The 16,032-nt window shown below is 40.6% G+C and overlaps 3 protein-coding genes across 6 annotated transcripts in view; 1 reads left to right on the forward strand and 2 right to left on the reverse strand.

Moving 5' to 3' along the window:
• The window catches only part of rtkna (rhotekin a), a 56,059-nt gene extending 51,179 nt beyond the window's left edge, over positions 1 to 4,880 (reverse strand). The window contains exon 1 of one of the 4 annotated variants that reach the window (XM_022200871.2): positions 4,331 to 4,857. In XM_022200871.2, the coding sequence (XP_022056563.1) occupies positions 4,331 to 4,441 (111 nt within the window). In that variant the 5' untranslated portion in view covers positions 4,442 to 4,857. Of the gene's footprint in view, positions 1 to 4,330 lie in introns of all 4 variants that reach the window. The other 3 variants (XM_022200870.2, XM_022200874.2, XM_051950773.1) reach the window with 3 other exon arrangements.
• A 4,281-nt stretch (positions 4,881 to 9,161) lies between these two features.
• On the reverse strand, positions 9,162 to 13,059 carry smn1 (survival of motor neuron 1, telomeric). The gene is made up of 8 exons (XM_022200868.2): positions 12,935 to 13,059; positions 12,409 to 12,480; positions 12,206 to 12,325; positions 11,727 to 11,918; positions 10,606 to 10,785; positions 9,947 to 10,021; positions 9,631 to 9,738; positions 9,162 to 9,362 (listed from the first exon to the last, which is right to left on the reverse strand). The coding sequence occupies exons 1-8, from the start codon at positions 12,980 to 12,982 to the stop codon at positions 9,306 to 9,308; spliced, it is 852 nt and encodes a 283-aa protein (XP_022056560.1). The 5' UTR covers positions 12,983 to 13,059; the 3' UTR covers positions 9,162 to 9,305.
• An 18-nt stretch (positions 13,060 to 13,077) lies between these two features.
• On the forward strand, positions 13,078 to 15,994 carry hspb11 (heat shock protein, alpha-crystallin-related, b11). Its single transcript, XM_022200869.2, has 5 exons — positions 13,078 to 13,308; positions 13,437 to 13,543; positions 15,559 to 15,627; positions 15,713 to 15,756; positions 15,857 to 15,994. Exons 1-5 carry the CDS (start codon positions 13,214 to 13,216, stop codon positions 15,947 to 15,949), a joined length of 408 nt encoding a protein of 135 aa, XP_022056561.1. The 5' UTR covers positions 13,078 to 13,213; the 3' UTR covers positions 15,950 to 15,994.
• Positions 15,995 to 16,032: the final 38 nt, after the last annotated feature.

Below are 16,032 nucleotides of genomic sequence, written 5' to 3' on the forward strand. Positions count from 1 at the left end.
TGTGTAATAAGAAAAGTTAAACATTTGCTAGTTAAAATACCCCTCAGCATACCAAGAAAGCCTCCAAGCAGAAAGCTCCAGTGGCCGGGCTTTGTTTGAGAAGAAGGATCTTAGAAGGGGTAAACTTTTCCCTGGCATCTCCCCTGTACCCCTGCAGTGTTAAATATGCCAGAGATCCCTGAGGCTGAGCACACACACACACACACACATACACAACTCTATGTAGGCCAGTCTTGGCAACTTTTACACTGCAGTTGTTCAAGAAATCAAGAAAGTAGAGTGCATCCACTCTTTAGAACCCTCAGGCCTCCAAGCTCCTTTCTCTGGCATTTCATGCCTCTCAGCTGTGCTTGGTTTTGGGCTGCAGAGCAGTGATGGACTATTGTTTTCTGAGTACATAGAGCTGCCCTAAATGTGAGAGTCGGGGGACATTTTAGGACTCCTTGAAAGCAGATCTCTACTCGGTAGGTTCATGGATGGAGAGGTTTGGTCCGTGCTGGCAAAAGTGTTGCCCTGACAACATTTACATGACCTCTCTGGCTTTGTGAGAGATATGCTTCCATAAACAGACTTAGATCATCACAGTTCTCTGTCAAGCCACATTAAACACCAGCAGAAGCCACACTGAGAGGCTGCTGAACATGAGGCTGCATACAGAGCTGGGGCTGCCTCTGTGAAGTATGAACCACACATCTCAGCATCTGCAGAAAACATATTGGTGAGACAATATCTCTAACTTTGGACAAATAACAGTAGGATGCAGCAGTTTCCATTGATAAAAGCAAAATATTCCTCATCCATAAAAGTTTAAAATATGGAAAAGATGAAAAAAAACAAGTAATCTGCAGAGCTGAAACAAGTTCAGATAAGGAAACGCTGCATCACATTATCAAAATTTATAACCAACACTTTCTTTTGAGGGTGGGTAAATGTATTCTAACCAAAAGGGACCATCCATAATATTCAAAGTTTCACTAAAGCCATGACTATGTTAAGCTTGGATATTTGCTGGTGAGACTGTGTGGATCTACTGGGTGGAGAAGGGCATAGCACCAAAGCCAACCAAACCACAACCCAAAGCTGTTAAAGCTTTTACTCGACACAAATGGCAGACTCCCAGACCTTGCCATACACTCCAGCAGGCTGGGAAACAGTGTGGGTGGATGGGTGTGTCATCGCACACACCTAACCACTTCCTGGCCCTGTACAGCTGGAGATAGCCACAGCGGTGTGGACCAGTGCGGGCCATCCTTGAGATAAACATAACAAGAAGCCGTAGCGGGCATTGAAATCGAGGACATTCCATCCCCATCTCCATAATAATAACTGCACTATCCTGGGCTCCCACTGCATGCCTGGGTGGCTTCAGCTGAAACAGCAGAGCTGGTGAGGACGGCGACTGTGTACAGAGTGCAGAGGCTCACTGGTGGCCTTGTGGATCAGAGAGGAGGGATGTAGAAAGCAGATGTGTTCTCTGCTTCCACTGAGAGCAGCATGCCAAGGATTGACAAGACGGCTGCAGAATAGATATCTGGACAAATGCTGTGTGATAGTGTCACCGCTCGCTCACTTTCTCATTCTTCCATTCTCTGACCATATTACCCTGTCGATTTGTGATATGCACACAGCAGAATGATTCCACGCTGGACCTCAGAGGACATCGAGGGGAAAACACAGCAAGACAGACTAGCGGGACATTTTTTAAAGATAACACAGATACTTAAACAATATTCATACAAAAATAATATCTTTCCACCAGTGTACTATGTCTATCTGGAGGCTTTGCAGCATTTTAAACATTTCTATCTTTTATTTACATAACTGATTGCTACACTTAGACACACAGTTTGCAGAAATCCCAAACGCCTTGCACTGCAGTCTTTGTACTAATATTAGCAGAAATTTGGTTTTATAAAATCATGTTCTTATCTTAACTGGCCTCCAGGCACAGCAGCACACATACATTCATTATGTAAGTGCATCTTTAAATCATTTTACCCCATTTAAAAAGATACTACAAGTGCTTGTCTAGCAAGAAAATTATGTATTAAATGCTAAATTCATAATCATATTCGACAAACATGGTTGTCTGCTGTGAATGCTGTCTAACACACGAGCGTGCAGGGAGAATCCTAAACTGTGTCTCTTCTGCTGATAACATGTCACTGACAGAGAAATTCCAGACAAGACACCTTCACATACACACATTTACATAAGAGGCTCAAATGCTGGCACACACACACACAAACGTGATATTCCCTGGCACGGTGAAAACAGGGTGCTTTCACACAGCTTCATTGAAATGCCACAGACTGGTTCCACGGTGGCATTGAGAGAGCCCTAACACACAGAGCTGGAGGAAAGTCTCAGTCTCTGAAAGAGGATCATTAGCATGGGCAACAAAGGCAGAGACACAAATTAATCTTGTATGAGAACCAGCGGAGAGCAGATTACAGAGTTAGGGAAGCAATGATTGTTGTTGTTGTGAAAAGAAGGGAAGTCTTTACCCTGATAAATAACTAACAGAGAGACCAAACAGGAGGAAGTAATATGAGTTAGAGGTGGAATATCCATGAAGTGTGATTTAAATATTGATGTGACAGTTCAGAATCTTCTTTGTCACTCATCTCGTTTTGATTTAATTCCCTAAATGAGTTAATGGGAGCAACAAAACTACTTAAACCCTGACCCTCAGCCAACCCTGATCACAAAACAAATGTATAAATAATTATTACATAAGAAGGGAAATATAGTTCTGTCCTGCTCTCAGAAAGACCACGTGCCATTGCTCATCTCGGTCCCTCTGAGGTAAAAATTGCTCACGCTGTTTGAGCTCATCAGCTCTCACCATCTGAAAATAAACCAGCAAACATGAGATCACTCCCTCCCGTCTCAGACTTAACCACATTAACACAACTGCACCTCCATCAAGTGTCGTGTGTTATTGGCCCACGCGAGATTGTGTGTCAGAAATGAGCTCTCACCACTCAGACACCCGATCAGAGCAATTCTGACTGCGGATCGATACGATGGAGTGTGTCTGACCTCCCAAGGGGCAGTAATGTTTTCCTGTGACATGAATTATAAACAACCGGTCGACATAAACTGACAATGTTTGTGCCTGCACACACACTGGGTGAAAAACCGAGAGAGATTCTGGGAGGGGAGGAGAGACCGAATCAATACTCTGCCTTTTCCTTTTTTTGCTATATTGCACCATTAACATTCCTTAAGGATCTTCTTACAATTGAGTCTCCCTCTTTCTCCCTCACACTCTCTTCCACAACTCTTACTCTTACTTCTGTCTGGGAAAACAGAAATCCCTCGCTGAACTTCCACAACATCTTTAATGAATACAAACAAAAACAAGAGCATGTTTCTGACCAAATAACTGAAGAGCAGCACTGTAGGATGGAAGCTAATCTCCAAGCTGAGGAGGCCTCACAGGCAGGCTTGTGTGATCGGAGGAGACAGTGAAAGGAAGGAGAAGACTTTGCATCAAAACAGTATTAAAAGTGGACCGTGAGTAAAAAATAATTAGAGGTTAGATTGGAAGTCACTTCTGAGGCTGTCTGCACCGCCGACAAACAGTGGCTAATATGAAGCAGATGTTGACATGGGAGCTTTGCAGAGAGGAAAAGGAAAAACATGCAAGAGGAATATCAGGATTAACGCAGTGATAAACAGCTGAGAGGGGGGAAACACAGACTACAGCTTTGACCCAGTTCTCAACTTTTAAGGGGATGCAGTCTGTTTTTAACTATTCCCTTGGAACTGACTGTCCACAGACTGAGGCAGTTAAAAGAAACACAAGTGAGCCAGCCATCTATGTGTTTTGCAGAAGTTTTGAAACTTTACAAAGTTATTCAAAGGGTAGGTAAAAAGAAAGCTGGAATGTCTCAAGGGAGGACTTTAGATGCATTTAATAAAAATTCAAATGGGACATAATGAAAGACAAATATCAGTTAGTAACCATCTTAAGGTGGCAACATCATAACAAAAGTGAAGCATAAAGCACATTTAAGTTACTGTCAAGCCACTAAGGATGTTTCAGGTCTGTGTGGGAATATTATTGTTTTGTTGTTTAGAGTAAAGTGGTTCGGAGACGCTGCAATTAAGGGCATTAATTCAGCACAGCTCTCCAGTGCCATTTAATTAAATGTCGTGCAGAGCAAAACAGAGAACACAGTCAGAACAAGATTAAAAAGTGTGCCAAATAAGTTAGCAGAGGAAGAGACATCAGACGGAGCTGTAAACAGACAACCCCTCCTTTACTGTGCGTGTGTTTGTGTGAGACGGTGGTGATAACTGGCGCACAATCAGAGTCTACCTGTGATGTGTCCAGGAAAACGCTCTTTCTGAACTTCCCTCGTCGTATCTCCATTTCAAGGGCAGAGCCGCGGGCGACGGTCGCTCTCGCTGTTTGATTTCGGCAAAACATCGCCTCTGCTTTACTGGCAACTTCACAGAGTCTAGTCCGAGCTACTTCTTCGACTTAAACTGCGCGTAAAAGGAATGAACCGCTTCGGAAAACTTCAGATCCAGGTGGCACAGCGCGTCCACCCCCACCGGCGTAAACTCCCCAAGAGATCTGGGCAAACCCCGCATGAAAACAGAGGAGTTCCCTTCTGAAGAGGGGGCTGAGACTGGAGTAAGTCCACTAGCAGGAGCGAGAGAGAGGAAGGAAAGAAAAACGAGATTTACTCTTCCTTCACTTCACAGCTGACTTTTCATTTTCCCAAACACTGGCCCGCATGCGTCCAGCAGTGACACGGTGACACCCCATGTGCTGCAGCTGAGACCTATAACTTTGGCCTGTCCTGTAGCCGGAGACCTCTACCGGTGATGAATGGCACAGATTTACTATGGCAATATCTCAGATGGCTTCTGAAGGCATTTTTATGCAAGTCATTCAGCGGGGATGAATTATGCGCAAAACCCACTTGTGCGCATTTGGCACCAGCCACCAGTTGCTTCAGTATAATTTGCTGAGTATTTGAGAATATGCTAAACATGTACAATCTGCAGCCATCATTAAAAAAACACTCAGTGAAACAAGACTTATGGGGATGAGTTCTGTCTTTAGTTCCAGGTTCAATATAAATGGAAAAAAAGAGAAAATGTTGCCACAACACCGGCTGACATTACCTGCAAGTTCTAATAATGTTTTAAATAAAACGTAATTGTGATCTAATATTTAAAAAAAAAAAAAAACTTTCAAGGATATTTATGATTTCAATGAGGTTGAACGTGAACTAAGACAGGAACTTTTAACAGTCACAAGAAGTTTGGAGGAAATTGTAGTCTGACTATGTTACATGATAAAAGAAGAACCAACATTCAGAAAATGTTATTAAGATGTTATGAAAGCTCCAGAGGACAAAATGTTATTATTTTGAAATAAAATGTTCCTACACCAAAATAGAACATTTTGCCTTCAATATCCTGTGGATATTTGGGGATGTTGCTGTTGAAAAGCTCTTCTATAGAACATTCAATCACTGTTACATGACAAAGGAAGGACGTTCTCAATGCAACATTCAGAAAATGTTCGAAGAGCATTGCCCTTTAGAACATTCTGGGAACTAAAATAAAACACAATGCTAAAAACATGACTGGAACTTTGCGTAACTTTTTCAGAATGGTTTTAGAGCGAAACAGTCTCAAGCTGTGAGGATGTTTTCTGTATGCATTTTGCCACTGTACGCATTCACCACATGAATTTATTCCTTAAATTGTTGTTCTGTTTAAAGTTTCCCTTAAATATATTCACAGTGAACTTCACTCCTTGCCGTAGCACAGTATTCACTGCAGTAATTAAACTTGCAAACTTAAATATGTGCTTGCACAAAAAAAATTATTTAAAGACAGAAGTTGTGAATTTAATTAACACATTCCAAAAGGTGTCTCTTTTCTGACAGTTATTAACTGCAAAAAAACTTGCATTATTGGAAACATGTACAGTCTGTTTAAAAAAGTCATCATTTGCTCTTTCTTGAACTCTGGGAATTCTTTTTTCCTTAATACCAATAATGCAGCCTGTTTTGGGGGCAGTAAAGATGGGGGATATGGGCTTTACTTTCATTGTAGAACATATTTGTGTGTACCTGCAACATGCCATTGAGATCCAGCAGGAATGGGAATCATAATCTGTGGCGGCACCGGAGACTTTTCGGGACCTGCTGTGAGTGGAATTCTGAAAGGTCAGGAGGTTACAGAGGATCATTCTCACTAACACAGAGGTCACATCCAGAAACAGAGAGAGAAAGAGGTCAGCTCCTGTGGCCGAAGGTGATAAAACAACACTGCTTAGTCCAGTCATAAGCAGAGATTATCCAGATACTGTTACCCACATTCAGACCATCAGAGCTATGAACTGTTTGGCTTTTGAATTTACCTGATACTTTGTATATCTTGTCTGAAACTCCTTCCTCAGTCCCTCCTTTCTCTGATATGTTGTGCAGTTTAGATTTGATATTAAAGTTTTTCAGCAGCAACAGAGCTGCTGTTTGTTCACTTTTCCGTTTTATACATTCTCTGCTAGTCTGTAACTCAAACTCTGGCCGTTTGAGTCACCTGATACTATCCAGAAGAGAGAAAAAAAAATCCGAGATACCCGAAAGCTACAGATAAGTTGAAAAACCTAAGGCGCTTTAACTTGTTAAGGCTGAAAATCCCTGCATTGAATAAAGTCTTTATCAGTGTGTGTGTGTGTGTAAGTGCAAGTCATTGTTCGCGGTGATGTTTCCTATTTACAAGATAACTGCTTTAATATCGAATAGGCAGTTAACTGTGAAAATTCACAGTCTGACATCATGGTATCATGTTTTGATGCCATTTTCTTTGTTTGTTTTTGTCTGAAACAGAAACAGCTTGGATACTGCAATTTGTCTGCCAATCATACAATCTGAATTTCGATACTGTTTGAACACTTTCTTCCTTCTCAGAAAATAACAAAGATGTACCTGCCGATGAATTTCAAATGCTGCGTTTCAGTCAGGGTACTCAACAGGTTGGTGCTCTATGATGACTGCGAAACAAGTCTCACAAACAGTTCAAATCTCTGATTTACCTGATAGTCCAAATGTATGTTTTCCTCCACCAATAAACACTTGATCTCCTGGGCTGGGGCTAATGGTTTTTGCATTGCAATTTTCAACATGTAACAGTGTCTGCAGTGAGTGTTTGGTGCTCTGTAGAAAAAAAGCCAAGCGTTTTGCACAGCCCCTGTTTCTCTAATATCCCCCCAAGTCTCTTATTTAAAAGCAGGATGTTTGTTGATGTCGGGGCTTGAGTAAATAGCTGAAGGCGCTGTAACTCATGCAGCAATGTGATCTCACTTGGATGTCTGTCTGTTTCCTAGAAGGGGCTATGTGAAATGCAGATTATGTTTACACGCCTCATGCCGCTCTGGTCAGTAGGGGGTAGACAGTCACAGAGGGGAGCAGTGCTTTCCCAAGCTAGGTCTGACCCCCTTTTAACTCCTCGCTGGGCTCCACTGAGCCCTTTGGGCAGCTCAGTTTGCTGCAGAGTCAGGCAAGCAATGGGCTTATGTGCAGGCTTTGCCGTGGCAGATTTTAAACCCGTCTGTGGGGAAAAGATAGGGGCTGGTTTATCACCCCTCGTTTATAGTGCATATTCTATTTGTAAATCCCACAAACTACAATTTCTCCTGTTACCGTCCCGCTTTCTTCTCCTGTTTTCCCTCCTTTGCCCACACACATGCACACAAAACAGCAAAAACAAAAGTGACTGCTACACTGAAATCAAACACAGCAGTAAACACTGTCAGTCACAGTGGGCTATAAAATGCCGACCACAGTCAGTGCACAAACAAAGGGGCCGCTCTTCGCTCAGAAAGCGACGGCTGTGGAGCAACTGAAGGAAGATCACATGGCATAAAAAACAGGAGACAATCATGCTGTTACATCCAACCACAAAACCCTATTCTGTTTCCCCCTCTCTCTCACACACACGTATATACGGTACGATCAATTGCCCACCAGTTTAAAACCAGAGGAGTGGGTGTAAGCAGGCAGCAAATCGCTAGTATAGGGAATACGGGAAATCTGTTTGCTTCCCTTTCATGGAATGAAAGCACTACAGGCTCAGCAGAATGATTGTGGCTATTCCCACTGTAATTACATGTGGTTTTCTATACTCCAAATATAAACTTGCATACTGCATCTGCAACCATGGCCCTACTTCCTCCTCTGTTCTTAGGCTATTAAACCTCAAACATTCCTGCATCAGTTTTTAGGACATGGAAAAAAATAAATAATAGATGCACAGTTATCATTGTTCATTATATTAGAACCTCATGTGCTGTCACAGAGTTGTGAAATTGGAAGCGCATCTCAACAAAAAAAAATAAATCATCATATTTTCTTTTTGACCGTCTAAATTCCTTTCAGTCAGAGGCTGAATTTGTCAAGTGCAAAAGACATCAAGACAAACTATCTTTCAATGATCGTAATGTCGGGGAGATTTTGTTTAAGAATCAATCTTTATCTGCACGGTTGGTTCAATGTGTCATACTGTCTGTAGCTAAAACCATGCCTACCATCAACCTGAAATATGCACCCATCTGATAAGAGCTGAAAAACATTATGATGGATGTGATCCTATATTAGGTGGTAGACGAGGGAACACCTCAGGGAAAATAGAGAGCTTGAATGCAAGGCATACACTGGAAAGATTCACTGAATTAACTGCTTGGATATCACCAGAGGGACTTAGACAGGACTCAGGTCTCACTTGCAATCAAATTCTTAGCATGCCAAGAGACACAAGGGTACAGTGTACACAGGAATAGAAGCAGGGGGTGCGGCACAACATAGCTGTGATGTTGTTCGGCTTTAAACACCAGTCTATTATGCATTCAAACCACATTTTTTTCTATAACGTTAATACATTACACTAGTCTGACTTCTGCTGGACAGTACTTGCCATTACAATCACACGTCATTGGGTCTGTCACGTCCACAAACAAGAGTAATCCCCAGTAAATGCTTCTCTCTTTTGCCTCATTGTTAAATAGGAAAAACAGATTTCCAGTGACTGAAAGAAGTGGGTCTAATTACACACGTCTACCGTTAAACAAATGTTAATTGTGTGACAATGTAGTGTCATAAAAATAAAATATCAAGCCAGTTAGAAACTCTGATCTGATAGCCTTTATTTAATCTATTTACAACCAATAGAAAATCCATGAAGTGACATGAACAGGTAGAAACAAGAAAAACACACATCAGACACAACTGGCTGCTGTTCCATGTGAGGCCACGAGAATCTCAATAATCCTTTCATTTGTGATGCAGTTTTGTCCAATTGGCAGCTTCTTTGCGTCCTTGTTTTAACCCCTATATATATAAAAAAAGAACATTATGTGAATATAGCTCATCTTTTTTAAAGGATTCTCACATCTACATTTGAAGCCAATAAAGACATGTTTCTTACTGAGAGGCATAAGACTAAAAATGGAGCAACTTTACCCCCCCAAAAAAAGCATCAAGATTATCACAAACACCCACTGCATTTTACGAAAGAAAGAAGAGTCTGAATCTGGAAATAAAAGCTGAAAATCCCTTTTCTGGCCCAGCGTAAGCCAACTAGCCTCAGTGCACATACCAGGTAGTATCCTGTGTGGTATCCACTCATGTACCAGGAGATGAGCACGCTGCCCAAGGCTTCGTCATCCACCATGTCAGGGCTCATTGGTGGAGGTGGAGGGATCATCTGAGGCAGAAACATCAACAGCGAGTGTGATCAGCATGCAGACGCTGGAGGCTGATGATATCTGCTGCCAATCACTAATATGCTGCATCTAGTTGTTTCTTGATTTACCAGCTGGATGAGTAAATGTGTATTTTTTTGAATGATGAAACAGTGTCTGCTGTAGATTTTGCATGTGTAATCAGCAGTATGAAGATTCACTTCCACTCACTGGTGGTCCAAAAGGCATCATGGGAGGCCAGGAAGGAGGTACAGGTCCATGGCCACCAGATCGTCTGCTTCCCCCCTGGCAGAGGACACAACAGACAACTTAATGTGATCCCAGTATAACCGAAACAGCACCCGTGATCATGTTGCTTTAAAAAGGAGGCTTAAAGAACACTCATCAGTCCTCGGTGAAATTTACCTGAAATAAAAAGGGTGCAGCCTAGAGACTTTCACTTCTCGTCATCACCATAACTACCACACGTACCATATGCAAGGTTTTAGACAAAAAAAGAATTTTCAAATATTTGTTTTTGTTCATATTTAGACTGCTTTATTCAGAGAAACATCAACACAGAGTGTAGACCTATGAGGATAAATGCCAGTTAAATTTATTGCAACTCAACCCAACACCTTTGTGATAAATGCCAACTCTGAAAGGTTGTTGTTTATATTCCGTTTTTATTGTTCACTTTGTAGAGGCTTTATTGTTTGCACATCATTTTACTGACTCTAGCAAAGAGCCAACCTTCTCACAGAACCGTAAAAGTCTAAAATGATTCCGTCTCAAATGTAAATATTCCAATTAATAAAAAGCATTTTAGAAATAGTTGATTGTAAGCTTTGTTTGTAGAGGAAAGCATGTTCTAAGGAGTCTTTTCTTACCTGTCTGAAAGCGTGCATTGGAGGTGGGCCTGGTGGAAACCCAGGGAAACCAGAAGCCCACATAGGAGGTGGTTCTCTGGGAGTCTTGGGTTTTTGGCCTTTACTGTGTGCCTGATGTCTGTGTTGGTTTGGTGTGGTTGATCTGTCACTCTCCTCTGTTGATGATTCTCCTTCTTTTGCCTACAGATTTCAGAAATACATACCTTTAGTCTCAATTTGTCATGTTTAATATGACAGTGATGAAACACTGAGAAGTTCCAGAAACATCTATAAATATATTTTTAGAAGCAATGAAAAAAAAAGGTACACAACACCTGAAGAAAAAAAGAGTTATCTATAGTCAAACTGATTTATACTCCACATAGGATGCAGGAGCTTTACTAATTACAGCCTAATCCTTAATTAGACTATGAGACAGCAATTTATCCCAGTCACTGATTCCCAGGAGTTATTATCTGATAAAGATTAGGTTCTTTCAATGATGCCTACCTCACTTTGTCTCAGCTGACCTCACCTGTCAATAATTTTCCACCATCATATCCACATTCAAAAGACAAAGTAAAGTTTTTTGGGGAAATAAATGTCTTTGATTGGTTATTTTTTAATCCAGTTTGACTCCCACAGTGTTTGTTTTGTTCATTTGAAACTCATTGTGTGGACATTTGCAAAGTGAAAAGACATGTCTCTCTGCAAAATGTATCAGGAATACCCCTCTATTTCCCCAATGAATAAAGGTTACAGAGAAATTACCAGATTTGAGCTCACTGTAAATACTGTAACGCCATTCAAAGCTTGAATGGACTGTACCACAGATATCAAAATGTAAAGTTGCTGCCCTATCTATAAATGAAAATGCATGTGCAAGAGGGATTTACAAGCAATAAAAATGTAAATGCTCAGTCTGGAAAAGGCCCCCTATCTCTGATTCTGACTTTAAGAGTAGCGGTGTAACATTAAAATGATCGTTTTAACATCTTCTAAATTCAGCACAAGAGAATGATGTTAATATCCAACTCAAGAGATGAAATGTAAAGTACATCATGTGCTAAATACAGGGGCAAAAATGTTAAATAAATTAACTAGAATAAAACAAATTACTTCAATTATTTACACTACTTTACCTTGGTATTTGATTCCTCATCACCCTCAGAGATCTCTGCCAGCAGATCCTCCAGGTTCTGCTCCTCCTCGTTGCCATAACCGGTATAAACAACTACGCACGTTCCTCTATTCTCGTCAATGGAGGAGATGGTGGCTGGATAGAGCTGGCCATCCTCTGACCAGTACGCAGTGCACGAGTCCCCCACCTGCCACTGTGACACAAGTTGTAGATAAGGTCAGAGTGCTACCATATTGGGTTGCTTTATTTCCTTCATCTTCATCTCAGTAAATTACATCCAGAATTGCAAAGAGAGTGATCAAAACACAATAATTTAGATCAATGAAATGAGTTGTGAAATACATGAGTTCAACTGACTTATGTAAAAATGTGCTTCACAGCTATGACGTTAATTTCAAAGCTGCCACTGAGATAAACAATTTTTAAACTTATACTTCCTTGCTGGAAATTAATCTGCCTTTCGTAGTTTTAGTTCTTCACCTCTTTATCTGGTGGTGAGTTGGTTCTTTTGCTGCTCTGGTTCTTTTTGTTGTTTTTGCGTTTTTTTCCTGGTTGATGTTGCTTGGACTGTTGCTGATCATCTTCTCCCTTCAGGGCAGTCTGGCAAACATATGAAGAGTAGAACTTTAAGAGGCGAACATCAACATTTAACAGAGACACACACTGAAAAGCACCCAGTTTACCTTGAACGATGTGACTGCCTTGTCATAAGCCTTTATCAGTGCTGTGTCATCCCATATATCCGAATCATCACTCTAAAAGAAAGGAGAAACACACATTTAGAGCCTGTTTACCTACGATTTTTTTTTAACACTCGTTATCATTCAAAGCACGCAAAGAAACCAGACAGGTGCTTCGTGACTTTGCTACTCTCACAGTGCACCTCAGGCAGTTGACTTGACTTCTCATCTGACCTGTTTACCTTTACGTCCACTTTACGATCCAAAGATGCTACAGCAAATCAAGAAGCACCATCTATGTGCAGTTATAGTTAATTCTTGTGATCTATCTCCACCACTTTGCTTTGCAATGAGCCAATAATGCTTATTTTATTTCCGTTTTCCGTTATTTCCTCTTTGTTACGATTAGCCGAACTCAACGTTGCTTTGTAGCTTAGCTTCAAAGCTCGTTATCTCAACTGAAGCTCCAACGACCTGAAAACGTTCACACGTGTCGTCGTCTCCCACATAGAAATGCATTGTAACTCGCCTGCCCAGTTCCACGTGTGAACAGCACGTCTTTACATCCATTCGCCATGTGAAGATGTGTTGGATGCAGTGCTAACTGCTAATGTCCAAACAACTAACTAGCAACGTGCGTCGGAAAGTCGTGACGTATAAATCCTGCGACGGTGCGGTTGGCTTGGCAACGACTATAGCTAAATATCGACTGCATTTCTGGAAGACTCGTTAACAGAAGAATTGTTGTGTCTTTTCGTCTTCAACCAGACATCGCCGAACACCACGATCTTTGTTGTGTGAATTGCTTATGATGATTGATTCCACTTTAAGTTCTCTGGGTGCAAAAGTTGTCCTCGCCGCATCCAGCGATGAGAACCACCCTCCAGAAAACATCATCGACGGGTGAGTATTGACTCTGAAATGGGGGGCTTTAGTAACAATACGTGTCTATAAGATAAATTAAATTTAGGGGTTTGTTTACTGCTGAACACCCGATACTAGTTTTTGACGTGTTTGTCCTTTTTGCCCAGAAACACTAGTACGTTTTGGATGTCCACCGGGATGTTTCCTCAAGAGTTTGTCATTCGTTTTGCTGAACCCACGACGGTTGCTGCTGTGACAATGGACAGCTACAATGGTATACAGTGATTTAATTTTACTAAGCTTAAGCACCATATTCATTTTTTTAGTGGGAGGAGGTGATTACAATCCCTAAAGCAAACAGACACAAACATAAGAGTTTGTTCAAATGCTAGTGCCCTGCTATTTTCACAGCCTGCACACCCTTCCTGTTGCCAGCTCAGAATTTCCACCCACTTCTTACAGATCTGCTCTGAAATATCTTTAGGTTGTCTTGCACTCACAGCATATTTAATATCTACCTGGAGATTTTCAGAGATGTTAAGGTCAGTGGACTCACAGTGAAGGCCATTCCCACAGCTTCAGCCTGTGTTCTTTGAAGGTAGCTCATGGTGGATTTTAACATAAGCTTTGGATGACAGAGCTGTTGTAGAATCCAACCTCTTTTCAGCTTTAGTTTCTTGACTCACAACTCAAGATTTGCATCCAGAAATTGCTGATATTTATGTTAATCCATTCTTCCCTCTATCTAAGCAGTGTTTTCCGTGCCACTGGCTGCCACACAACGCCAAAGCATAATATTTCCACCCCCATGCTTAACAGCTGGCAAGGTGTTCTTTTCATCAAATGTCGCTCTTTTTTTTCCCAAGCATACCTCTTTGTGATTGTTGCCAGAGAGCCCAATTTTAGCTTCATCTGTCCTCAGCACTTGTTTACAAATTAGTCTGGCTTATTCGGATGTTGCTTTGCATACGTTAGTCGTTGATTTTAGTGATGAAGTTGCATGTGGGGGTTCTGATGACTTTACCATGAGGACATTGTTTGTGCCATCAGTGCCATGTGACAGCTCAACCTTCCCACAGCTTATTTTTCAGTCATAAGGAGAGTTCACTTTGTGTTTCTATCCTTCAAATGTGTAGTTACATCAGAAAGTTCTTTTAGTCTTCCAGTTTGTGGGTTGACTTCAACAGTTCCCTCCAGCTGCCCTTTTCCTAATGACATTAGTGAGAGTTGATATTAGAAGCTGGAAGCACTTTGATATCATTTTAATATCCTCCCCCTGTCTTCCCCTGCCACTTAGATTCATTTTCAGAACTCCCATCAGTTGCCCAAAGGAGCCCATCATTGTTGAGTGTTGCTGTGAGGTTAGACAAGTCAAAGAAATGATCAAACTCTGCAATCGTCATCAGCTAATATCTGACCAAGTTTGGGGTCACCCAGACAATTTCATGTTTCCCATTAAAACTCCCACTTTTATTCATGTGCTAACATAACTGCACACGGGTTTTCTAATCATCAATTAGCCTTTCAACACCATTAGCTAATACAATGTAGCATTAGAACGCAGGAGTGATGGTTGCTGGAAATGTTCCTCTGTACCCCTATGTAGATATTCTGTTAAAAATCAGCTGTTTCCAGCTAGAACAGTCATTTACCACATTGTTAATGTCTACACTGGATTTATGATTAATTTAATGTTATCTTCATTGAAAAGGAAATGGTTTTTCTTTCAAAAATAAGTATATTTCTAAGTGACCCCAAACTTTTGAACTGTAGTATATGTATATCACATCATTAACATATATATACAATCAGCTTTTATCTCACTTCCTTTTCATTTTGTCATATCTTCTGTTTCAATAGAAAGTGACATACAATCAATATTTCTGCCATGTCTTTAGTTGAAATAAATCTATTCATTGAAACCTATGTAGTCAGTAATGTTAGCAATCACAACCATACATACAACTATATTATAACTTATGAGAAACAGACATCCTCACTACATTTCCCCAAACCTTCACCTTCATCCTCACTACATATTATACTTGAATTAAACTGTTCCTAGACAGATTGATTTCTGATCAATTTATAGGTTGCTGGGAGGTCATTTGAAGGAGAAAAAACATGACTCAAAATAAAAATAAAATTCTGCCGCATTTTACAACATCCATTCTCATTATCAATTTCCTTTTTCGTAAAAAAAATATATATACTAGATAAATGTTTTTGTCATATTAATATTTGGTTTATTTTTGCATGTCTTATTGTGTCTTTTTTTTTCTTTTGCAGTAAAACATCTAAAGATTGAAAAGAATACATCACAAAATGCTTCTCAGTTTGAGCCTGTTACAGAGAAAGGTAAATGGGACACCTAAGTTGTTTGCACATTAAATTTAAATTCCAGAGAACTGAAACTGAGATTAACAGACTAATTGTCTTGCAGAATTTGAACACACTGAGGGACATCTTCAGTCAAATGCTATTTCAGTAAGTTAAAATGGAAATAGTCTTGTGTAAAGCCTGTGGATGTACAGAATAGGAATTCATAAAAAAAGAAACCCTGCTTGTCTTTATTTCTGTCTTTCAGCTAAACGGCAGTCGTGCAACTCATCTTCGTTTTCTCATCATCTCCGGATACGATCACTTTGTCTCAGTGCACAGAGTGAGTGTAAAAAACTGATGCATTTAATTGTGATTGTTGCAAATTAAATCCTTCTAATGTGCATACCCGCTTTGTGACATTATTTCGTCATGTTAATCATA

The sequence above is a fragment of the Acanthochromis polyacanthus genome, chromosome 7 (genome assembly GCF_021347895.1).
Source record: "Acanthochromis polyacanthus isolate Apoly-LR-REF ecotype Palm Island chromosome 7, KAUST_Apoly_ChrSc, whole genome shotgun sequence".
Classification (NCBI taxonomy): domain Eukaryota; kingdom Metazoa; phylum Chordata; class Actinopteri; family Pomacentridae; genus Acanthochromis; species Acanthochromis polyacanthus.

Bases quoted from the DNA above. Each gene is read 5' to 3' on its own strand.
- smn1 (XM_022200868.2), bottom strand. From the start codon at position 12,982: ATGGCGAATGGATGTAAAGACGTGCTGTTCACACGTGGAACTGGGCAG. The intron at 12,481-12,934 runs GCGAGTTACAAT...CCTTTCTTTTAG, and splicing joins TCACACGTGGAACTGGGCAG to AGTGATGATTCGGATATATG. The intron at 9,363-9,630 runs GTATGTGCACTG...TTATATATATAG, and splicing joins ACCACACAGGATACTACCTG to GGGTTAAAACAAGGACGCAA.
- hspb11 (XM_022200869.2), top strand. From the start codon at position 13,214: ATGATGATTGATTCCACTTTAAGTTCTCTGGGTGCAAAAGTTGTCCTC. The intron at 13,309-13,436 runs GTGAGTATTGAC...CTTTTTGCCCAG, and splicing joins CCAGAAAACATCATCGACGG to AAACACTAGTACGTTTTGGA. The intron at 13,544-15,558 runs GTATACAGTGAT...TTTCTTTTGCAG, and splicing joins GACAATGGACAGCTACAATG to TAAAACATCTAAAGATTGAA.